The sequence below is a fragment of the Borostomias antarcticus genome (genome assembly GCF_949987555.1).
Source record: "Borostomias antarcticus genome assembly, chromosome: 28".
NCBI lineage: Eukaryota > Metazoa > Chordata > Actinopteri > Stomiiformes > Stomiidae > Borostomias > Borostomias antarcticus.
The window spans coordinates 3000480-3026771 of NC_140261.1; the positions used below are offsets into that span (position 1 = coordinate 3000480).

General features: G+C 45.1%; 1 protein-coding gene across 2 annotated transcripts; it reads left to right on the top strand.

Annotated features, from left to right (window-relative positions):
* On the top strand, positions 1-26064 carry rab28 (RAB28, member RAS oncogene family). Of its 2 annotated transcripts, XM_084459479.1 has the most exons (8): positions 1-194; positions 5083-5179; positions 8170-8258; positions 10024-10153; positions 20504-20607; positions 20874-20951; positions 23364-23461; positions 23898-26064. In XM_084459479.1, exons 1-7 carry the CDS (start codon positions 120-122, stop codon positions 23454-23456), a joined length of 666 nt encoding a protein of 221 aa, XP_084315605.1. In that variant the 5' UTR covers positions 1-119; the 3' UTR covers positions 23457-23461; positions 23898-26064. The 2 variants fall into 2 exon arrangements, with proteins under 2 accessions (XP_084315605.1, XP_084315606.1); XM_084459480.1 differs by lacking the exon at positions 23364-23461.
* The last annotated feature ends 228 nt before the right edge of the window (positions 26065-26292 follow it).

Consider the following 26292-nt stretch of genomic DNA (forward strand, 5'->3'; position numbering starts at 1 on the left):
AGTACTGGGTCCGTTTAATCCTCACCTGATTAGGTACAATCAATAACCGTTTAATATTTAGTTCAGAGCCGCCTACAGTTTAATTAAAACCTATTCTAAAAACGTGTTAGTTCAACAACATGTCAGACTCAGAAGAAGACAGTCAGGATCGGCAACTTAAAATCGTGGTGATCGGAGACGGTGCATCAGGAAAGGTGAGGGATTCAGTCACTGTAACATTATATTGTATATATTCATATATATATATTATAACTAGACATTTCCCTTGTTAGAGTTAGAGGCTACGAAGCTGAGCTAGTTACCACCAAGTTGGCTTTAGCATTAGCCTGCTTTTAGCTTTGTTTGTAACAAAGCTAACGTTATACCTACACGTAAGATAGCAGTTAGCTAGTGCTAGCTTCAGCTATGTACACAAATCACGGAGCTAGCACACCTAGCACTAAGGCTAGCTACATTAGCACGCTAGTCATAGGGTTATTCACGTTAGCTAAGGGTAGCCCTCTCTAAGCATGGTGCAGAATAGAGACACAGAATAGAGACACATCTCTAAGCATGGTGCAGAATAGAGACACAGAATAGAGACACATCTCTAAGCATGGTGCAGAATAGAGACACATCTCTAAGCATGGTGCAGAATAGAGACACATCTCTAAGCATGGTGCAGAATAGAGACACATCTCTAAGCATGGTGCAGAATAGAGACACAGAATAGAGACACATCTCTAAGCATGGTGCAGAATAGAGACACATCTCTAAGCATGGTGCAGAATAGAGACACAGAATAGAGACACATCTCTAAGCATGGTGCAGAATAGAGACACAGAATAGAGACACAGAATAGAGACACATTAGAGCAGTTTGCTCTACTGACACTCAAAGAAGCAGGCAAGCTAGCTAGCTTTATGATGGTAGGTATGCGTGTCTGTTTAACGGTGAGCTAATCACGTCCTTATCAGTGACAATCTAAGCAATCAGCATTAGCAACGATAGGTAATTGAGCCATGTTAACCTAGATGATGTTAATTTATAGGGTATTCCTTTTTGTGCAACAGGTTCTGATGCTGCTGATATCCCTGCAAGATAAGCTAGCTAACAGCTTGATAGCTAGCTAGCATTTTGCTAAATGTCATAATAAGGGCATTATCGAGGATGCCAGGATATTATGTCTGACAAACAAATGGTTGTGGAGTGTTATTGTAATTCAGGGATGATGATAAGCCTCTAATGTTATTTAGGGACGCATCTGTTTGCCTCCTGGCTGTGTGCCAGTGCGCCTCTCCAAGTGATGCAGTTTGGCACACATTTTAACACTTTCAAACTCGTATTCTTTCCTATTGAGGTTTGACTCTGAAAACAAGCAAAGGCTACTGTCCTACTTCACTCTCCCACTACAGACTCCTCTACTTCAAACTACCCCATATAACTTGAAGGCGGCACTAAGGGGGAAACATTGGGTCTTACATGTACCCATAGGTGTCCTTTACGTTCCTTGTATTGACTCACATTCTGGTGAACCTGTATACACTGTTCATGACACCTTTTATAAAACGGTGAAGTCAGAAGCCATTACTAGAGGTTTGCCCCATGTCTAAAGAGTTGGCACTTTTCAAGGTAACAGGTCTATCCAAGAAAAAAGAATGCAGTGTGTTGTAAATTCACGCAGGCCTGAATCCAGGGACTAAACAGCTATGTATCCCCTGTCCAGCAGGAATAAAGACCAAACACATTATTGTTAATGTTCATAGCTGCTGGTTATCAAGACTCGCTGATTTACTCCACTGTTGACCACATTTCCAAACCACTGTTGTTGTTTTTACAAACCACTGTTGTTGTTTTTAGCCCTCTGTTGCAAAGATAGCAGAGTGGATTTAAATAGGACATGAATCCTGTCTTCTAATCTTTCCATAATCCATACCCTTATCTGGACCATAATGCGGCATGTGCTCTTGGAAAGGATTTGCTGCAGGGATTTGGACAGAGACATATTGCATACATACGGAATATGTCAAATGTTACTATGTTAGCAAGGGGTTTATAATTGGCAACACATGATTCTGAATTTAGCTAGAAACAAAATTAGAGTAGTCTAATTCTCAGCACTCCTATTGTTATTTAAGTGTCCTGACTTGTGACTGTGGTCTTTAAAGCAATTATTTCATTTGAAGCAGCAGGGGCTAAGTCATGGTGCAGGAATGGGGTTCACCTTCACCTTCTATTTTCTAAGATTAGGGTAGGCCTATGATGCTAATTTATAATTACCTTGCTGGCCTGCGTTGCTTCCATAAGCATCAAGCCTCTGAAAGACAGGCAGGTCAAACCCCTCAGAGAAAACTCTCTGTGTCACACCACACACTTGTTTGCAGCAGAACAAAGAGGTTGTCATGACAATGTGGCAACGTTTCTTCAGTGCAATTTCTGATTCTCCGATTCCCCTAGTGCCTGAGGGTGGATGTGCAGTGATTTCAAGTGCTTTTCAGCTAACTGTAGCCTTTCCTGAAAGTCATTTTCCTATGTACTAGCGAAAGCAAATGAATGTAGCAGTAATGGAGGCCCGATGAGAAAAAAAAAAAGAATGTTCTCGGCCTGAAAAGTCAACTTTCTCTTCAGGCAGACAGAGAACACACAGAACTCAGTTCCCACTAGATACGCTACATTAATAACCCTCCCCACACCGCTGCCAGGTGTCAGTTCATCACTGTCTGAATGACTTACCTGCTTGTCTGTTTTGGGCAAAAAACAGGACCTCCACCCCCCATTTTGAATAGGCACTGCTGACTGACATCTTGAATGCCATTTCCCCCCTTATTAATGTCAATTTGCTCAGCAAATTGCAATCGGATCAGTTTTTCTTGGACGCCATATTGAGTCATATTTTAACTTGTGGTTGTCCATTCAGAAACTTGGGGATATGTGTGAAGGCTTGTCCACCACCTGAGGCGGGTGTACAACTTGTCAAAATATGGACGCCTTCAGTTCCATCTGGCCTCATGCTATAGGTTTTTCACACAAGCTCTGAGTTTTTAACTCTGTATATCTTCTTTTGGAAATGCGAATGTGATGAAATAATTATCTTTTTGAAAAAGATTTTGGATGATGCTGTTAGATTAAACAGTTTTCAAGAATACCCTCAAATAAGGAGATGGCCACGTAGGCTAGGCTATACCCAGGCTACTTTAGGTAGGGTGGCGCTTGGCTGAAAACCACTGACAATGCTATAGTTTAGGCTATGCTCTCAGTGTTGCAGACAGATGTTGGTCTTACCCATTCTAACTGACCTCTCTGTCGCTCTCAGTCCCTCAATCCAGCATTAGGGAGATATGAAGTCTCTGATGACGTGCTGCTAGCATGCACCCCAACTCAAATTAAAATGAATTGCATCACATGGACACAGTTTGCCTTTCTCTTTTCTTTCTCTCTCTCTCTCTCTCTCTCTCTCTCTCTCTCTCTGCCATTTTTTCAATGGAACTTAACTCTGCTCATTTCCCGGCAGTGGTATCACTGGTGACCCCGTGTCGTTCCCTTATTGGAGAGAAGTTTGGATTACGCCAGCTTTTACATGCCCTGGTTAGTTCCAATTGTATGGTGGAAAAAAACGCAGCCGAGGAGGGAGGAAAGCCAAGCTACTGGAATGCCAAGACAAATGGCTCTCTAAGCCAACGCCAGCATGTGGAATAGATTTTTGCTGTCCAGGCTAGTTATTCCTGTGTTGTCAGTGATTGTTTGGGCTACTTAAATGGCTGATTTTCTCCTTGTTGCATCAGTCACCTTGTAATTTTTCACTCATCCTTGAGTCTATGACACACTCAACAAGCAGGCTTTTTCAGGTTTATTGAGTCGGTAGGTACACTTTGGTTTAGGACAGAGGACCCAAATCCCAGCTGGGTTCCTCAAGAAACTTTGGCTTCACAGGTAGGCCTATTTATTCGATAGCCAACCCTACAGCTGTTGCCAACTTGGGACAGTTCCAGGTGGAATTCCCAGGTAGCCCTAAGCACCGATGTGTTTTATTGGCACAGAATAATCGTTTCTCTATAAAGCATAATGTAAGTTTGTATTCCCGCCTGTTACTCAGTGGTTTGGTTTGTTAGTTGGTTGGAACTCGCCTTATGTTGGACATATTTTTGGCATAACCTAAAGTAGTTCTGAAAGTAAATGGAGGTGGATTTGAGCATAAGTGGATGTTATGTGGACTGAAAGAAACAATTTATTTCAAATTCTATAACCCTGAGTGATTGTCAGGTAGTAGCCTACTACTACTGAAACACATTCACCACATGCCAGTCCATAGGGAGCCTCAATGTTCCAGTTCTCCTTCATGTTTACGTAAGCACACTGCTCTAAAGATAGATAATACACATCCACCACTTTCTTTTTTTCTTTTTCTCATCCATCAAAATGAATTAAACTTGGCATGTCAAGTCTGTGCCGTGAATTCCCATGGATTTGAGACTAGTCCGTTACATGCCATTTTTTTTTCAAGAGCTCAAAAGCGACAGGCTGGGAGTGATGGCTCTGTAATTCATGGCAATTATTGAGGCTGTAGTCTGTAGACATTACTGTGCTCAGACACCTGTTTTCTTAATTCCCGTTGATTTTCACAGTCACAGCCAGGGGTGAAAATTAACTTTTTGGCTCACGGTGAGTCACCTGCCAAGGGGACTGAAGATGAAAAAATCTACCGGCCAAGTATATATATTTTTCAGATAGCCTTACGAAATCTAGTCGCCAATTGGAAATTCTACCTGCATTTGGCCGGTGGCAGGTGTTAATTTTCAGCCCTGGTCACAGCCATGACAGATTTGTAAGACGGCATAGGCAATTAGCCTACTTGCGCTGAACATCTTTGTGTGCACTTTAATATTTTGTTTTGTTGATTTAACACTGATGATTATATATTCTTTACAGAATACAAGGCACATTATGAACAGTACTCAACCAGTATACGTGCGCGCTCCCATGCTCCCATGCCTGGGTGCAGAGATTGAACTCAGGTTTTACTAACATTTTTAGTTGTTTAGAAACACAAAACAATTTCACATATGGGGTGTTTGCGCTCACTGTCTTTGTTTTCTTCTGTTTTAGACGTCACTCGCCACCAGGTTTGCGCAGGAGGCCTTTGGGAAACAGTACAAACAAACAATTGGCCTGGATTTCTTTCTGAAGAGAATAACTCTGCCAGGTGAGACACCTTCATAATCCCGGAGGAGCGCTAGCTTGTTCAGCACCCTCCCACCGGCATGCACAAGCACAATACTGGACATTGATCATCATTTTAGTCATGCATTGTGCGTAATATTCTTTTTATAATGTGAGATTGTCCTGCTTTAAAGCTAATGAGTTATAATGACTTTATTATAATGCATTTCTAAAACAAGGCAAGACTACAGTATAACTATATTGTAGGACTATAACATGTAGTTAATGTGTATGTGTACGTTTATGTTATCAAGTTTATGGGTAATCAGCCCTCTTTAATTCTGTGAAGTTTTTGTGTAAACCGTTTTATTTTGTTGCTGTTTACCCCCCCCCCCCCACACACACACACACACACACACTGAATCAGCATTTCCAGGTAGAGCGATTTGTTGTTCAGGTTAATTCAGGACGTGAAATGTGTCTTTCTTGGTAGCACCACATTGTGGAGAGTCTGCCACTTCTCAGGTTTATTCATTCTGAAAGCTGTTCTCTCCAGAGCAAACACCGAGTGTTTTTTCCTCCATGAGGCCAATGGACAGCTTATGTCCAGAGGGGCATGCTGTGCTCAGAAGCCTGTGGGCTCAGTACAGAGTAAATACATTTAGCATTTTATATTCATATCGTTGATCCCTGGGTTTCAACTAATCTTTGTTCGGCACCACATAAAACATTCATGTTCTTATTTGTTTATTTTCAAGCCCACAGAAAGAAAAAAAAAAAAGCCATGCTCTGTGCCCCCTCAGATCTGTTGAATAAATGTTTATTGACTAATGCTATATTTAGACTAAAGCACTCCATTTTGACTTCCTACCTTATAAAATGGGGATTTTCAGCATTATTAATTACATTTTAAAAACTGTGCCACGGCTTAAGCTGCAGAAATCCGCAAAGTGGCTCCATTCTTTTATTACTAATAAAATAACATTAAGCAAAGGGGATTTACGTTCTCAAAGTGAAAAAAATGATTAGTTATGCTGATTTGTGAGTTGGTGTAAGTTTCCAGTTAGCTTGTTTTTGTTTCAATTTTAGCTGGTAGTGTGACTTTGGAGAAAGAAAACCCTTAAAATACTGTGGTTAGGTCAGACAAATAAGCCGACCTTTCGAAAGCTTGAGTTTTAAACTTTGATTTCTTGAGCTTGTTAATCCGGATTTAGGCACTGCGGATCTGCTGCATGTTGAGCAATAGCCTAGGCCTATATTTTCTCTTACATCTGTATCAATATTGTAGATGTAACGTTGGTTGAACACCAGAGTTGTTAAATGGCACATTTTCTGGGGGATTGGGTGTTGATGAGCTGATGAAGAGGAGAGGTAGGTGTGCTGTCTGGGTGGTCCAGTGCTTCGTTAGGACCCTCAGTCTGCCTTACATTGGATAGGTTGTGTGTGTCTCAGGGGCTCTATGGGACTGTAAGGGTTTCTAAGAAGAGGGAGAATATAGCATATGCTGGCCTCCTCTCACCATGAAGGCCCGGCTTGTCAAACTTAATGTACATTTTCCAATGTGGGGAGAGGTGAGGCGAGGCCGATTGGCACACAATAGGCTCCTCTGTGTGTGCTTTTTATAACAATAGCCCTTCCAGATGTCTCTGCCAAACCAGCCAGCTAGAGGGGTTGGTGGCGGTGGTGGTGGGGTTTGACCAGAGGTGGAAATTAACTTGATCGTCTTTGCTTTTCTTTCATATTCTAACTTTTGGAAGGGTTGCCTTTATTTGTATGAGTCTCCACTTCTTGACCGATAAAATCTAAATCTGGTAAATTGATTCATGGACTGACTGCATTTTGAAACAAGAGTTATTTTGTGTTGATGTTGATCTTTTGGGTTCCACTGTTGCCAATAAGCCAATAACAGGAAAGTGTGAGTACAGTTACTAACCCAACACATAGGCAGTAAAAAAACCCGGGTCTGTCGAGTCAGCGAGAATCTCAGAAACATAAATAAAGTTGATGTCCAAGTGCAAGAGGATGGGTGGGGATTGCACACTGTAACACCAAGGGCAGTCATTCATTGCACTCTTCAATGTAGCTTTACATTGACACTGTATAGTCTAGATGTAGTCACTGTGAACGCCGGCGTTTCCTTCCTCGGTTAAAACGGGGACTTAGAAGGGGGGTCCGGGGGTCCGGCCGTGTCCACAGCGTACGCTCTGCCCCCCCGACGTCGGCACTCCGCTCCAACGGAGGGCCCGCGTCACACCAACATAAACCCCCCTGTCTGCTCCTCCCTCCTCTTCTTTTTTTTTTCAACCTGCCCTTTCATTTTCCAGAGGAAGAAAATATTTATTTGGATTTGGTTTTTGTAAGTCGCTCTCCGCCCCCTCTCCGCCTGCACATCAGGACAGCAGTCTTCTTTTCCTCTTATTTTCTGTTTAATTATCGCTGTTTTTCTTAACACCACATATATTTCTCCTCACTCTCCTCTACTTGGCAGTAAAGGGCACAATGCAAACATCTATTCACAGGCTAATAAGTGCTTTTTTTTTCTCTTTAGAGAATTGAGAAGGTTTAAATTAGAGGGTAAGCATACCTATTCATCCCCCCGAATCTCTGGGTTGGATATTCTTGGATGTGGAGCGTGGGTGACCTGCCAGACGAGAGTGGTTAGAATGAAAGATTAATCTCTGATTTATTGTTTCCAATATGTACATGAACAACGGTCGACTTTTATTATAGAAATCCCTCACCCAAACTATAGGCTCCAGTTACGGCTGACTCGAGATTTCCCCAGGATTATGAGCTCTGTTCAAACAAATGCCTAAATGCTTAAAGAAGACAAAACATCCGAGATTGAAAGCTCACAAACGGCTCGACTACCAAGTCCAGTTTTTTTTTTCTCAGTTGAATGAATACAGTCAGGTTAATGAAAAAAAGGGAACATAAAAAGTCAAGCCACAGCTTTACAGCGAGCGGTGTTTATTTTAGGTATCGCACTGAGTGATCAGAGTTCATCAGTATTCTCTTTTTCTCTTTCCTCAGGCAACCTGAATGTTACTCTGCAGGTGTGGGACATTGGAGGTCAAACATTAGGAGGAAAAATGCTGGATAAATACATATATGGGGCACAGGTACTGTTTCTCTCTCTCTCTCTCTCTCTCTCACACACACGCACGCACACACACAAAAACTCTCAAAACAAATAGGTGATCTGTTGTTCTTCCCAGTAGATTTCTGAACATTTAAAATGGAATACCGTTTCCCTATTAAGCTGAATAATCACTAACCAGCTGCTCTGCTGTTATTCCTTATTTTCTCTCTTTCTATTGTTCCCTCTCTCTCCTACATCTCCTCATCCTATCTCCTCTCCTATCTCCTCTCCTACATCTCCTCTCCTACATCTCCTCATCCTATCTCCTCATCCTATCTCCTCTCTCCTATCTTACTCCCAGTCGGTTTTAATGAGTGAGGAAATGAGCGGAGCGTACGTGTTGATTAGCGACGGCGAGAGGTTTTGTGGTAACATGACAGTAAATCCCTGGATAAGGGTGGGTTTGTGTTGTGCATTAGCAGCACTTCGCTAGGCAACATCTACGAGTAGTTGTCGTTGCTATAGACGACCTGTAACCGTCACACACGGAAGCTCTCAAAGCTGCTCTTGTTTGAAGAGGCAGCTATAATCCTGTAGGACTGAAGAACAAGACAACACTTCAGACTGTGTACAGCGGTCATGTCTGCAACACCCTCCTCCGTAGTCTAGACAACAGCGAGGTTTCGTCGGTGACACAAAAACATTTTGCTCCACAGGCTTCTCGCCAGCTCCTCACGGATCTTTCTCACGACCATTGTTCAGCACGCCATGAGCCGAACATCAATCACGGTCATCGGTAGCCGCCCCCGTCGTAATTGTCACCGACGCGAGCTGTCGTCGCCGACCTCGTGTGTTGTGACACGGCGTGTCCCCGGAGCAGACACGCCTTCACGGAGACTCATTCTGTTCCCTCGTGTAATCATCAAAGTGGAGATATTTAGTTTGGCTCACTTCCGTGTTCAGTGTTTTCGAAACATTAAAAGGCAGGCTAACGACCAAAAAAAACAACAACAAAAAAAACATAGCGATCGTTTGAGATGGAATGTTACACCAACTCGTTTACAGGTTTGATTGTTTTTTTTAAGACGCATACTGTAACAGCTACTTCAACTGCAACAGTTAACAGCTACTTCAATGGTCCGGTTTCTCTGTCAGAGTTTTCGCTCTGCTACACTGCCTCGCGCCAGCTTTGCCCAGGATTAGACTGGAGGGAGGGAAACAGCTCATAAACCTCCCCGTTCGACCACAGTCTTTGATTTACCGGCACAAGCCCTAGAGCCCGTGTGGTAACACTGAGATAACCTAACCTCACCCCTATCCTAGCGTCAATGTGTGTGCCCAGTGGACAATGTGCAGTGCTCCTTCCCTGCAGACAGATAGGAGAATGTCCGCCAGGCCGCGTGGTGTCTGTGTGTCATGTAAACAGTGATATAGATCATCTTCAACACAAGGCTACCTACCTCAGTGATCATCCTCACACACACACCTCATCCACCGAGACGAGGTGTGTGTGCACGCGCGCGGGGAGAAGCGGGGGGGGGTATGAAGAGGAGCAAGTGGCTGCTTTCAGACACTAGTGCCACCTACTGCTCACTCTTACATTCTCCAAACCCTCTGGTTGATTTTGATCACCATCATGGGTATAACCGCTGGGTTCACCCGAGAAAATTCTTGATGCGTCCAACCAAGTCAACTGCATGTCTGTATCAACTAGCTCACCGCGAGCTGAAAACCTTGATCTTCTTAAAGCCTAACTTGTCCAAAGTTGAAACTTAATACCGTTTTTTTTTCTCCTTCCAAACCAGGGGGTTCTACTGGTGTATGACATCACGAACTACCAGAGCTTTGAGAACCTGGAGGACTGGTCCAGCATGGTCAAGAAGGCCAACGAGGAGGCGGACGTCCAGCCCGTAGTCGCGCTGGTGGGGAACAAAAGTGAGTATCTGGAACGAACACACACACACGCACTGATGGGATTGTGAAAAAGATTAAGGAGACGGCCATATTGTTTAAACATATGCTGAGACAGAGCTGTGAATAGAATCACTCTCGGTTCCGAGGAGAAGGATCATTGTTTTTTTTTGCCTCCAACATTTTTTTTCTCTCTCTTTTCTCCACCTCGCATAACAGTACTGCTTGACTTGTGTCAAATTTTGGTCTTAAGCGTATTTTTTGCTCCCTTGGCGTCCCCCGTTATGGTGTCTGTGTGGGAGCGCGCGCCGGACGATAACAGTCACGACCGCTAGCTGCTCTGGTGAATTGATAACGGCTGATAAGCTGATTGATAAGCGACGGCTCTAGCGAGGTCTCCCGGGGGCGAGGGGAACAGTGATGTTTGCGTGCTCTGGGGAGGAACCCGTCGTGATTGAAGACCTTGAGGGCGGCGGCTAGAGGGAACCGTTTATCTGTAACCCCCGCCGCCCCCCCCACACCCACCCTGCCCCCGCCCTCTCCTCCCTCTCGTCCTCCCTTTCATTCGGCACCTCTCCGGATCAGGGGCCCCGCCCTGTTAGCCCGGCGCTCTGGCCCTGGCCCTGCCACGCTGCGGGTTTGGGAGAGGGACTGGATGATAACCAGACAACCCCCTGAGCCCCCCCCCCCCCCCCCCATCAACCCATCTACAAAATAAAGACTAATAATGATGACTCTTTTTTAAACATCCCCCTTTGACAGATGTGGAGTCGTGTTTGCCGCAGTGTTTTGTGTGTGTGTGTATGTGTGTATGTGTGTGTACTGACTGCTGTCGACCGTCCCACCCCCCCCCACCCCCCACCTCTGCTCTCCTCTGCCGCGTGATGAACGGCGGGGAGAGTGGTGTCTACACAGGAAGCCCTCGCTAATGTTACTCAACGGGGGCCGTATAGGTCACGGCTTAATTCGCCTGTCTGAGCGTCGAATCTCCCGTCCTCGCGTTCGATGCGTCTCTTAATGCCCAGGCCTTAGCGGTGGGCGCCGTCGTATTTAGGCTACATTTTCTGTGTGTTAGTGGGTGCGGGTGTGTCTGTGTATACACACACACACACACACACACACACACACACACACACTGTAATATGTATTTAAGCAGTGTATACCCCACTGTCAAGGACCACCCCCCCCTTCACTCAACTGTCTGCTCTTAATGGTCATATTGCTGAGAATCGACCGTGTGTGTTTTTTCTGCTCCTACGGTCTGCAAAAAAGAAAAAAGAAAAACAGAATCCCACACAGATTGCTCTACCAGGAGCAATCAATTACCTAGAGAGACTTTATGAATCCCTGAACCCACTCACAGGCTGCTTTTTTTCTGGGAGCTTGAAGAGAGAGTTAGTCTAGCTATCTTGTGGGAATTGCCCACACAGACATTTCTGTTTTGGTTTCTCTCTCTCTCTCTCTCTCTCTCTCTCTCTCCCCCCACCCTCTCTTGCTCTCGCTGTGGAGACCTCTAGCACTTTTTATGTATCGTTGGCTAGCCCTCGTTCGCAACCGAGCGCCTGGCATCCATTTACAACGAAGAGAGGGAAAGTATACAATATTCTTGGGGACCGTGTTGAGAATTTCGTTTGTAGGTTTCCCCGTGAAGTGGACGTGAGTGCGGCAAGACCTCAGACCCTGTTTATGACAACTGAAACAGTACAGTCCGAACCAGGAGCTTACCAAAACATTTATGTCCATGAGAGGGCATGTTGTTTGGGAGACCCTTACTCTTGTGACGGACACTTCTTAGTGTTGTTTCCATTCATGGACCTTTTTCATACACCTATGTATGCTTTCTCTCAAGTGTATCCGTCCCTTACGAGGTACAGTTGATCACGTATCCGAACGGTTGATCACGTGTCCTTTGAAACCAAACTAGACAGTATTTCCTCCTGTACTTCCTCCAGGCTGCTCTTGATCTGTGAACTCGGGAGTTCTGTGAAGTTTCGTCCGCCCCGTCGCGTTCTCGTGTGACCGGATTTGAGCATGGCCTCGTGTGCGTGTGTGTGTCACAGTCATTAAGCTTACAGAGTGGACTGACTAGACTATTAGAACGCTATCCCCTCCTCTCCTTCCCCTGTCCTGACTGCCCTCCTGTGTCATATAGCTCGGAGGGAACAACCTCCCTATTCTTCTGCCTGGCGCGGCCGATGGAGTTAAGTGTGCTTGTTAAGACCGATGCGTTGCACCCCTATGCCCTCTGCACATGCTGCCCAGACCCTTGTTTTAAATAATGGCTCCGCTTGTAACAATTCAGGGAGGAAGCCAATGAAATATTTTATTGAGGACGCACATTTGTACGCACACACACACACACAAGCACACACACACACATGCACGCACCCACACATTCAGAGAGAGAGCGAGAGAGAAACATACAGGCACTCAAACACTTGTAGGGGCTGTTTTTTCTGGGAACACATGGGTAATGGAAGAATGCTAAGCTCTTGGTCTGTCTAAACATACTATAACTGTTTATTACAGAGCAGACCAGTGTAACACCGTGATGTACACACAGGCCTCTCAGCAAAATGGAGTCTCGATGTGCAATCATCTCCCTCACTGCTGTAGTGTTCCCCATCTGTTGGCCAGTGCATGTTGTAAGGGTTTCAACCCCAGTTTATTTTTGTATAAGGTTCATTGTTCAATCGGCAAAATATTAGGCCTAGTTATGAATGAATTCCATATGGTACTGTGCACTACCTTACGGGGCTTTTGATAACACTATATAACTAATTTCAATGTTAGTGTTTAACTATACAAGAATATCATTTTGCTGACATGTTAGCAATAATATTGATCAAGCATCAATTTTTCATCTGCCCAATCATAATAACCTTGAAATACCACGTTGAAGTAATTACCAATACGATTTATTGGATATATTCAACAAGTGGCATGTTTACACGGACCAATTGGGACTGTGTACCCTCTTTTCATTCTGCAGTTTATCAAGCCAATTTGTTTTTATTAAGAGGAGACCATAGAACCTCTGCCCCCCCTCGCGGCGGCCCTCGCTCCCCGAGGAACTCCAGGAGCATCCATCATTGGCTCCCACAGCCCTTATTTGGGTGACTTAAATGGGTTCAGTTCTCTTAACCCCTCCTCATCACTCATGCCTTTTAGCACGGAGGTTCTGACGCGCTCTACCACGGCAGATCCACGTTGGCTCGCCATGGGAAATGTTCCCCTGACTGGAGAGAGAGATAAGGGCCTCGCACGAAGAGAGTTTATACACTATCTCTCTCTCCCTCTCTGGCTCCATTTCTCCCCCGGTCTCTCTGCCTCACTCCTCGTACGCACGCATAATCCTTCATTTTATCTCCCGGGCAAACACCTAACTCTTTCACTCGCACACTCAATCTGACACTTAGACTCTCTGTAACCTGTTTGAGCGAACACTTCTCACTTTAGCTGCCTTTTACAGTAATGTCTTTTTATTGGCTCGGTGACAGTGTTGTGTGAGACAACACGCGTGTGTTTGGCTTGTGCGCGGTACAGCAGATCTCTCCATGCAGAGTTAGCCGGCGTAGCGCTCTTCTCCCTCCTCCGTCCGGCCTTGAGAAAGCTCAGATGAGAATCTCAAAAGTCTCGATTCTCATTTAGCATGCCCCTGCGCCACCAACATTGTTGGCCTCGAGTTGTTTGCCCTCTTGGCAAGGCCCAGGGTGGAGTTCCAAGGCCTCCCTCCTCCTCCTCCTCCTCCTCCTCCTCCACTCCCCTCAACCCCCTTGCTCCTGTAAAGCTGCCACAGTTCCTGTCTGTTCAGTGTAGGCCTGCACATTTCCTAATAGAGAGATGCTCAGAAGTCTAGGAGCCCGGAGGAGCTCAATGCGCTTCTGTTTTTGGTTTAGCTCAAAAATGTTTTTCCTGGCTCGGCCCTCTCCTACTTAGGTCCTCTTACAACAAACTAAAAGGTCCTAATTGCTCCCAAGGGGACGGTTTAGCCACAATAGACATGTGGTGGGACAAAAGCCCAGTCCCCAGCCCCCCCCCGCCACCCCACCCCCACCCACCCCAGCCCAGATATAGGGGATGCACACGTCAGCAGGGTCTATGTAGCGCTACGGGAAGGGCAACCACAGGTTCGACACAGTTAAACTTTATATATACAGTATATAGATCGTAGCGAGGGACGGTGCATGGTTGGGCAAAGGTTTGGAATGTTTACTGTATACGGCAAGCCCAGCGTTTCCTGTTTTGCCTCACATTTTATTAAAAGGGAAACGGGGGATCAAATTGGATTTTTGTTTTATCAAATTTACGCGGACTCTGACAGGGGTTTCAAAATGTATTATTTGTACCGAGATATAAAGTTACGGTGGGGATATGGGAGGACGAGGCGGGTTTAGCACTTAGCGTTTGATAAGCCAGACGCCAGTGGAAAGTGACCACCACCATCGCGAACATGTCTGTACACTCATCTGTGCCGACTCCAGAGCCTGCAGTAACACGGAAAGTCCTCATTCCTTTTTAGCCATCCATAAAGCAAATATTTTCGCACATGCAATAGATGATCAGTCTTCGGATGCCGTCTTGTGTGGTAAGTCACGGGCCATTTGAGTTGCACAGCGCAGCACAGCTTAGCCACCTGACCCAACTGCAGCCTGGAGCCCTTTATTCCCACGCCTATACACAACATTGATATGGAGGAATGCCGGGCCCGGCCCACGCAGTTCTGGATACTTGCCTGGTTGTTTTGGACTCAGGAGCATCCTTTTGAATCAAAGAGAAAACCTAAACAGTCTTGTCATCTTGGGCATTATACATAGTTTATATAGTGTATATAGTGTTTATATATATATATATATATATATATTAGACGTGGGTGCCCCGTGCACAGCTCGCTCAGTCCTTGGTGCAGGTGAAATCAGGATAATCCGATAATTCAAGTAGGAAGGAGTCACCGCGACACAAGGCTGGTAATTCCGTACTTTTATTAATTAAAAGAAACGAACAACGCGTTTCGCCTATGGCTTCATCAGGTTCGAACCTGATGAAGCCATAGGCGAAACGCGTTGTTCGTTTCTTTTAATTAATAAAAGTACGGAATTACCAGCCTTGTGTCGCGGTGACTCCTTCCTACTTGAATTATATATATATATATATATATATATATACACACACACACTCACACACATATATATATATATATATATATATATATATATATATATATTATAGTGTATATATATATATATACACGCACACTCACACACATATATATATATATATATATATATATATATATATATATATATATATATATATATATATATATTTAATAGGATTGGTTCCCCAGCCATTTTGTTTATAATTTAAGCTTTAAGTACTGCTGTGGGTGTAATTCATTGGTGTGTGTGTCACTGATCCAATGTTATCCTGTATCTCATAGGAAGCTGTGTAATTATGAATTGACTCACGGTGATGTGTATAATTATGGAGGCTCCTAGTGGCCTATGTCTGGTTATTATGGCTCATAGTCACACTGCTGGCTTACAGTGGCCTGCATTACAGCTCGCCCATAAAAGTCCACTTAGTTTAACAGCGACAGGAGAGCTCGGAGGACACGGCCAGTGAAACCCTGGGCTGCGTCTTGTGCGGTCGTCTCAGAACTGGGCCTTTTGTTCACTTTCACGAGTCCTCCGAGCCCGTTAACTGAGCCGGCGAGGCCCGCGGCCCCCGCCTTTTACTGGCAAGTGACAGCCTCCCGCTCCCACTCCGGGCCCGCCCCTGCCGGCGACCGCTGGACCCTCGCCGGTTCACACTCGCCCACGGGGGAGGAAGACCTCGCTCAGCGTTGTTTTATGGGCCACTGTAGAGTATCTGATTATGTTTTAAAGTGTGCGAGTGTGTGTGTGTGTGTACGTGTGTGTCCGCACGTGTGTTCCGGAGAAAGGTTCGGGTGACAAGATGAGCTGTGATCAATGAGCTGACGACAGAACACTTCTGACCTGGAGTATGGCTGGTCCCCCGACGGTCCCGGACGGTTTCGGGGGGCAGGGGCGCCGGAGCACAAAGAACGCTCTGTCTCTGTCAGGACTTAGGACCCCCCCCCCCGCCCCCGCCCCCTCCACATCCAAAGGGCTCTAACGCAGACCCCGCTCACCCGTACAACATCAGGCCGCAGCGCCTCATCCGCCTGCACTCTCTGATACAACCCACCCCGATAGAAACGCCGTGGCCTTAGCCTTACTGTACACACAACTGATCTGTGGTCTGTTATTGAGGTTATCCCTATGAAATGAGTCACGGCACATTCTGATATTTGGGCTTGGATATTTCATGCGATCATATATTTCATGTGGGGCAGAAATACCTTTTTGTCATATTGTGGCGTTTCTGTGAAAGTTAATGTTTTAATATCAAATGTAAAAAACACATGTTCCCCAATTCTCGTAAAGTATGTTGCTTTGTGTAAACAACACCTAGACTGACAGGCGCAATAAAAATGCTCTAGAGAGAAGCAATCTGGCTCCAGCATGCTCTGAATGACTGCTTGGTATTCAAGACTTGAAGCACACTCCCTCCGTTTTCACACTGAACTCTTCAATGAAGATGAAAATGAACGAACAGCTGAAGTTTGGTGATGAGAATTAAATGGTCGTCGTTTGTTGGACTCAAACAGCGTGTGTTATCCTGCTTGGATTAATGAATTATAATGGCGTGACTTTTTATTATGTGTTCATGTTGCTTTTCGTGCGGACGACTAAAGTAACAGCGCTTTTTAGATTTCATAACTGTACTTTACGACCTGGGTGTGTGTTATGTAAACCAGTTGGGTTGTAATCGGTGAAATGCCCCGCGTGATTTCATGTTACAGCTTTCTTTTATTGGCCACTTCATGCACAAGGACTGGAATCAATGGCTAAAGTGATTTTAAACCTCACTGTCAGAACATTCCGGAACACGCTTCTGGATTTTGTGAGGCTGTAGAGGTTTTCCACGTGTCTCGTAATTGTCACTTTAACAGTAAATAAAACGTCACATGCGATTAACCTGGGTTCTGTATCACATTCAGAGAGAAAAAAAAGCTAGGAAGAAGTGCAGCTGCTTCTGAATGCCTTCGTGATCTCACGTAGAGCACCTTGGATTAGAATCTGGGCTTCAAGGCCCTCCTCTTCGTTAAACACTTTTACCAGGATGGTGACAATTTCAGAGTTTCATTTCTAACATTTTTTAGGCCTAGGGTGTTGAATACAACGTCCTACACTCTGCCCAGCTGCCAGACCGTATCTGTTGGCAGTCGATCTTCCTCCCCAACAAAGGAATAGGATGAGATAAGTGCCACTGCAGACTGTAAGGCTTTGATATCATGCCCCGCTCTCCCATCGTAGTAATGGCACCCCTGGGCCCATGGGGTAACATCACTCATTATAATGATGCAGGTGGTAGGGGAATAACGCTGCAGTCTACCGAGCAGAAAGGTATCATATCTGACTTATGCGAACGGCTGAAACGTTAACCTACTGTACTGTGCGTTGTTTTAAAGAGGGCTGAGTGAAAAAGATGACTTATAAAGACCTCATAAGACTCGATATCAGCCTAATCTTGATATCTACCTCTGTAGAGCAGTTGTTTGTAATGGCTAAAGCCAAGAGATGCAATGCTTGGTGTGGCTGATACAAAACCACACAATCCAGTGTGTCAGTTTGTTCGTGGAGGGATATTGGAGGAAGGGGAAGTGTCTGTAAGGCATGGTGAGGTCATGTTGCAGTAACCGAGAGGTGTTCCCTGGGGTTTTATTAAACCCTGTAACTTTCACTGAGGGGGTATGACCCCCCCACCCCCAAGGGTGTACCCCAATCCTCTCCAACGCTCCAATAGTTGTTTGGTTTAAATGAGGCTGGTGGCAATTAACTGTGTTATGTCAAGGATATTCGCTAGCTGTTACTCGCTCGATTAAATGTTCCACTTGGTCCCCCGCAGTTGCCTTAGTGGAACAGTGAAATGAGTTCCTGTATCATAAAAATAAGATGACACAGGAACTAATTTTTAAAACCATGGCGATGAAGGGGCCAATGATGCAGGGGACCACAGTTCACACCGTCTTGTTAGTGAGAGTGTGAAATATGCAGGTCCAAAAGTTATTCACCTCACCAGTTCCTCAACATTTCACCTCATTCCATCTGACCTAATTTGATTCCGTTTTCCTAAAAGCTTATGCAGTATAGCCATGATTCATTCATTCGGGATCCTTGTCTCCAACTGTTGTTCTGAAACTGACCACAATGTCTTGCAGACTGATAAAGTAAACAGTGGTGGTGACCGGGGTGAGGGAAGACCATCGGTCTTAACGAGTGATGATCCACGCTGCTATCTCTATGTGCGCCGAGGCCTAAACAGTTTATTTCGTGTTTGCAGTCACTTCCTGGGGGTAGTTAACCTAATGTAGTTTGTCAGAAACGGAGGGAAAGCAGAGCGTCAGGGGAAGATGGTTTCCACCTGATAAGTGGAAAGTGGTACATTAAGGGGAGGAATAGAACAAAACACCAACACTGCAGGATTATGTCTCGCATGCATTCAGCTCAGATAGACGGCATATTTACATGTATTTATTTATTTATATTTTTACAAATAGTGTTTAAATTGGTAGATTTAACAATATATGATATGTTTTTTTATGTATTCAAGTTGAATTAATTAACCTTTTTATTTTTGTTATATTTTTGTATACACATCTTGCACTTAATTTCTGTCCATGTTTCTCTACTGTGTGGGGGAATCTTATGACGGTTCTCTCCAGGCGACCGTCAGAGCAGAGTAAAAGAACATACATGCCTGGTATTATCAGTCTCAAAAACACTGTGTGTGTAGTATGTTGTAGTTTGCTCGTCCTTGTTTACACGTCTGTGTATTGGAGAAACATACCCTCGCCATGTAATCGCATTGTCTTCACTTGACCACGTTGTCAGGTTTACTTTTAGCCCCCCCCCCCTGCCCCCCCCCCCCTCCTGGGCCCTTCGTGTTAATGTTGGCTAATCTGGCTGTGACACATGATTGATAACATCTCCCAAGTGTGCAGGATCCAAAGGATTAGCACCGTTTACTTCTGGTAGCATGCGGGGTACCTGGGTTCCTAATGACTGGAATTAATAACCTGCTGACGCCTATGAGACAGCTTTGTTTATGTGTGGGGAGAGACACGACGGCCAGCCTGTGGCCATAAGAGTAATACCGAGTCTGTGTGTGTGTGTGTGTGTGTCAGACTATTAGAAGGGTTATGTGTTTCAAAGTCATATGTGACGATGTTTCGGAAGAATGTCTTGGAAGAACGTGGAAGAATCATTACTTATGGCTGGTAGAGAACTTTCTGGAGTAATTTTGTCACGTCTGTTTACATTTCTTTTTCTCTCAGTCGTTCTCACATACTGTTTGCACACGCACGCACGCACACACACACACCGAGGGGGCATGAGAACGGTGGAAAGCACTGACGACTTGAATGAAGCTCCACACAAAGAGCAAAACTCGGGGGGACGAGAGAAAGGCAACACCGTACAGTAGTCCGACCTCCTCCGGCTCCCATAGACTCGCATGCACCAGATACCGGGCGTGGCCGCCTTGTCGCACAAAGCCAGAAATCAAGAGGGAAGCTATTGCTTTCAGCAGCGAGACCCCCAGGTGACCTCCCCCAGCGACCCTGGCATGACCCCTCATTGAGGAAGAGAGACGTGAAACGCCTGGTATCACTGCACAGGAATCGAATGCACAGGGCGCACAGGCACAATGGCCAGGGAAGGCTCTGTCATTGTGCGCGCGCTGTAAATCAGCGTGGCGCTGACAGACCCAGTTCTTGGACCCATGTGATCACCTTAAAGGCCTGATGCTTCTATATGGCATTTCGCACCATACGTCAAGGGGCTTTCTTCAAGCAGACACCCCATACTTCTGGGTAGCCTGGAGTCTGGGTCATCTCCGTATTGTGTTTTAACTTTAGCTCCACAGCTGGGCTCCTTTTGACTGTCTCAGGTCAAGCAGAGGTAGAGGTAAAGGTGTATGGCTCCGGGGTGCAACCGTACCAGAGGAATGTGTCACGCTGAGCTGTAACCCCAGCTGGGAATTGAGGCCTTGGGCTTCCAGATTGATCATTTCCTCCGCCACAGTGGGGACTTTCTCAGAAAGAGAACACATGCAGAAATGGGAGCGGTAGGCAAAACAATGAAATTGTTGCCGCATATTTTTTCATGCATATGAGGCAGAACCTCTCTTTTGTGTAAAAACAAATACGAGAAAGGGAACCGTTGTCCGCGCGCTTGCGTGTTAGCGAGAGGCCCGGACTATCTTTGTTATTCGCTGACACGTGGTCCCACTGTGTTTTCTCCACAGTCGACCTGGAGCATATGAGGACGGTGAAGGCTGACAAACACCAGCGCTTCTGCCAGGAGAACGGCCTCATCAGTCAGTTCGTGTCAGCCAAGACGGGAGACTCGGTCAGTATTTGTTTACCCTAGTAAACTACATCAAAGGTGCTGCTGGCATACCATAAATATCACAAATACACACACACACACACACTCTCACACACACACACACACACACACACACACACACACACACACACACACACACACACACACACACACACACACACACACACACATAAATAAGACAAAGAAGATGAAGAGAATGGTTCCAGTTAGCCTTTAACGTTCCACCCCCTCCTTCTGTGTCCCTTTCCTCCACCTCCTCCCTTCAGGTGTTCTTGTGTTTCCAGAGAGTAGCTGCTGAGATTCTGGGTGTGAAACTCAACAAAGCGGAGATTGAGCAGTCTCAGGTGAGACACTTTATCTTATTCCAGGAGAACTTGGCACAGTCTTATGGCACTGCATCTTGTTTTGGGAAATTCTTCTTTCATAATCCAACCAACACTAACCCTAACCCAAATATAAGGTATTTATGTCTAAAATGTTTGAAATTGGTACTTCTGACCACCGTAAGAATAGTCATTGACTTTGTTTCCCCAACAGCCCTTTCAAGTTATATCCCCACTGCTTGTTGAAGATTAAGAATTCTTTGCTTACAACCGAGAGGCAAGCCCCTAGGAAGGTCACAGGGAGTGTGCTAGCCAGGTCACCGGAGTTCACACTGTAAAGCACCCTTGTTATGTAAACACAACTCTTGTTATGTCTGACTCCGGCGCGATGTTATACCTGCCACTGACACTGCCCATCTGTAGATGCGGCCAAGTTGACCACATTAAGGCACACTAAGCGCGTGACCGGGAAAGGTCAGAGGCCAGGGGTGCGAGGTCAGGTGACAAGGTTAGGACGCGTCCTCTGATTTATTGCGTTTATCTCCCTGCTCGGTGTGGGCCGTGAGGGGGCCTCCGTGCTCGGCCTCTGTTTACCACCCAGGCCTGGCGGCCCCGTGGTGGCAGCCGTGGGATTACAGGGTCGCCTCCCCCGCCGGCATCAATCGTGCTTGTGATATGACTGGCTGGAGCCAAGCTGGCTGGAGACCAGCTGATGAGACAGGGGGGCTACGAGAAGGTCAAGACCCACGGAGAAGGGAGAGGACTTGGGGAGGGAAGGTGAAAGATGGACCAGGAGGGGAATCACACACTCTCTCAAGTCAACTCCTCCATAAGCACCCCCCCCCGCCAACCCTACACCCTTCACCGCTGTCAACAGACAGAGGCTAATGAAGGCGTCCGTCTCCGCTCCTCTCTGTCACCTCCCTTGATAGCTGCCTCAATAAACCCAAGTGCTTTAATCCAAGCTAAACAAGCAGGGTGAGTGGTCGGATCTGATCTGCCAATCAAGACAGCGGAGGTCATGGAGACGTGAGTTAGTCCATGCAAGTTCTCAGAAGAAGTAAAGATTATGCGAGGCAGAGGACGACTAGCTACTCCACTTCAGTGGGGGTGTAACAAAACCACAGATGCTGGATTTAGAGAAAGACATCTAAGGAAGTCACCGTGTCTCACAGGGATTGAGACGAAAAAAAGAGGGATCTTCCACTACCTCTACTTGCTCTGCGATGCTAATGACGTTCCAGCAGTCAGGGTCGAGGTTCTACAGGGGGGCCAGAGTAGTCTCATTATCAGTCGTCAGGTTTAGAGATTCTGTACATGGGGGTCGCGACCCCTGACAAGATCGTATCAACCCGGCAGCCTACTCCATCATGGTAACCTGTCCGGGATATCAGATAGCGGGGTCGCGGATCACTCATGGGGCTCCGTCACCGGGAATCGGCCGCTCGTTAATCAGACAGCCAACCAGGGCCTGCGGTTCAACCACAAGGTGTGCTTCCGGCTTGCCGTCCAGTCTAATCCAGGCCTACTCTTAGTACAGATTAACTGGATAACTGGTTTGACTGTGACACTGGCTTTGCCTTGTACCACTTAGCCAAGAGCAAGCCCAAGAAAATGCCCCCCCATCTCCTTATAGAAGAAGTATTGCTGGTTAATTTAGCACCGTGTCTTGTCTCAGAGGTCGTGACTATATGACACAATGTGCCCCTTTTGGTTTTGGTCTGAGTTAAAGTCGCACCGAAAGGGAAGATGGAGAATATCTTGCTTCCCGTACTTTGACGTATTTCCGCCTGAAACAGGCTGCGAGGGCGGGACATACCTTTAGATGAATTTCTTTGGAACGTTATCGAGCCGGCGGGATATTCAACGCTTGAGGCTGCAGAGTAGTTGACGTTTTGATTGACAGGATGGATGTTGTGAGATTATTGGCCTAAAATCTAAGGAACCTGGTGTCGTAATTGCATGTGACCTACCGTTTTCCAGGAAGTAAGAAATTATATACTTTGATATAAGATTACAACAAAAGTAGAATTTTGTAATTTTCTGGCATACATTGTTGAATACGTGAACACTATGACCAATTATGTGAACCAAAATGGGACAGAATGCTTTTTTTCATTTCTGTGCGACTTTAATCTCTATACAGAATAATGAATTCATTTCAGTACACTGCTTCTCATTTGTATGTCCTTTAAATCCATTTCTCACATGTTTCTGTCTCATTTCTCTCGCCGTCGCCTCCATGACCCGTCTTCACCTCGACCATCCTCACGTCTCCCCTGTCTTCACCCTTGTCCTTTTCCTGTCCTCTCTCTCTTTCTCTCCCTTGTCTCACCAACTCCTTTACCCATATTTCCTGCCTCGCTTTCCCTTCGCTTCCCTGTCCTTCTCTTCTCTCATCTCTCCATCCATCTGGTCTTGCTGCCTACAAAGAGGATTGTGAAAGCTGAGCTGGTGGACTACCCACAGGACGAAGGCCCGGTTAGACAGGAGTCCAGTCCGAGCAAAATCTGCTCTGTTCAGTAGTTGAAGTACGTCAACACAGCCACTTAATAGATACATTTGTCTTCTGAAATATATCTGTTGGTATCTGGATGTAGTTGTTGTGGCAACGGTAGCATTTAAATTGTGTTCAGAAGATTATTCATTAGTGGAGACAAACCGGAGGTGCCGTTGAGGCCGTTTAAGGCTGTTCTTAGTCATTTGACTTTACAAATGAAGAATTCAGACTATTAGAGTTACTTCATCTCTGATCCAGCGAGGTAGGCGTGGCCCTCAGACTGACGGCTGTTTCTACCTCCTGAGTGGCTTAGAACTGGATACATTTTTAAAACTGACAGAAGAGAAGCTCTGTCGCCATTTACTGCAAATGTCTACGTACTTACCCACTTTTTAATGTTCTTGATTTGCTGAGTTTTCCACTGCTGTGGCAGAAGTTTAAATGTGTCTGTCTCTGTGTGCCCGTAGTGCGTGGTGAAGGCGGACATCGTGAACTACAGTCAGGAGCCGGTGGCCAGAACCGTCAACCCCCCACGCAGCTCCATGTGTGCAGTGCAGTGAGCCCCCACCCCACCCCACATCCCTGCATGCCCTTCTGACCTCTCACACACACACACACACACACACGCACACACACACGCACACACACACACAGTCGTTAATGAAGCTGGTGAAACTTAATATCAGTATTGCTTATGGGGTTTTTAGGGTAATTGGACCAAATAGGTGCAAAGATCACATTCTGTATGTATTTACAGCGAAGACAGTAAGCAGATTTGATAGTATATTCCAGAATTTGATATCCATATATTTTTCATGGGAGATTCCTTGAGTGATAATCAGCTTTGGCTGCAGCATTTTCAGTCAAAACACATATTTGCTGAAAGCAAATAAAACGTTTTTTTTCTTTTTGCAGTTTAAGCACAATTTTCTTCATTATTCCTGTATTATACAGCTTAAATAAGAATATAAGGAAACAGTGACACATTGTTACAATCATTATATTTTACAGAAACAATTTGATTGTATATATATACTGTAGCTATGAAGTTGAATTTTATAGCAGAAAAAAAATACATGGGTCACTATGTTTAAAGAAATGTATTTTGAACAATCTTTTGTTTTCCCTCTGCCACTACTACTACTGAATATGTTTCATTGTCTGGATGAGTTTTCTGGCTCTAAGTGATACCTGTCCACACCTCCCACAGCTCCCAGTGCTGAAACAGGAGTGGAAGTTATGGTGGGGAGTTTGGGGGCATTTTGGGGACACGGAGGGGTAGAGGCAGCCCCTTCATGTGCTGAATGTAAACCAAGTGCTTGCTGAACAGTCCGCTCATCGAATATGTCAACATATGGAATATGTTATGTGGCTATAGCTTCTGCATTTCTGGTGCTGCACAGTTTTACCCTCTTCGGTCGAAGGGAGTAGGCTTAATTGTTTAGTGTTGTAGTTGACAGAAATGATTTGCCAATATTGGTAGCTTACTCAGAGCAATGTTCATTTCATGATGTCGGATTTTCTGTCCTTCTCAAAGACTATTCTGTTTCAGATGTTATGATAATATCCAAAGATCCGACAGCTCCTTTCTCCCACACCAGTGTCTCCATCTCCAAACTTTTTGAAAAGGTTGATGAGGTAATCTGGCAGCCATCCCTGGGCCTCTTTACACTGCAGCCATGTTTTGCCACGTTGTATTTAGTGAAATATACATTGCACTAAACTACAACTACATTCTAATTATTTGAATGGACTTTGGTAAGACATTTGCTTTTACACTCAGGGAGACAGTGTGTGGGTTGGGGCGGTAACTTTTGCAGATCTATTATGCCTTGAAACTCGGTTTTTGCAAAACATTCTTCAAAACATATTACATTAAGGAAAAAAATGGTTGTGGGCAGGACTAAAATCCCCTCTCCATGACAGTGTAAAGAGGTCCACACGGTCTCATGCAATAGACTACATTTCCAAATGCTAGTTCTGTGTGAATATTCACACATTACATGTTAGTTACATGAAGTAAATATATTTGGCAGAGTATTGTTATTTTTCGCCAAGATAAGCAAGTGTATATATAAAGTGAAAGGCAAGATGTTGAGCAGCTAAAATATCCAAGAATAAATTATAGCTCTCTGTTCATAGCCTTATTCAACTGTCGTTGTAGAACGTCCGTGTTGAAGAACTGTTGTGACGCATAAAGTGCTTCATAGGGTTCTTTACCAAACAAGCTGAATGATAGCCAACATCCTCATACACGATGGGCATTTGGAAGAATAACCATGCCTAAAAAGACGTCTTGTCAGTCTCTTAAGTAAAAAAAAAAAAAAAAAAAGTGTCTAAATGTTTTCTTTGGACCAATGTGGTGTACTTGCAAGCAGAAGTGGTCTACATGATTGTTTTACACAGAAAAGACAATGCATGGTGACATGGTTGGATTTTACTCCGAGCCATGGTGTTCGCCTTATGTGTAAAATATGTATTTGTAAATTATCTACATTGTTTTGTGGATGACATTATTTTCAGAGCTGCCCTTTTTCCAGTGGGATGTCAAGAGCTCCTCTGCGTACACCCTATGACTTCTGGTCATGTAAACAATATATATCTAAGAGTTATGAATAAAGAATGTACATTTAGAAATTGGTACATCGTATGCTTGTATATGAAAAATAAAAATGCCCCTGGAGAAAGTAAAAAAAAGTCTAATTTTTATTCAATTAAACGAGCGTAAGCCATTTGTTTAAAAGTGTAGCCTAAACTTAATCAGTCAATATGACAAATGTTAGACCTGCCTCAAAGGGGCTGACGGGAACTGTCAGTGACCTAATAACTGCAGGGAAGACACTTAGGGGGGAAAATAAATAA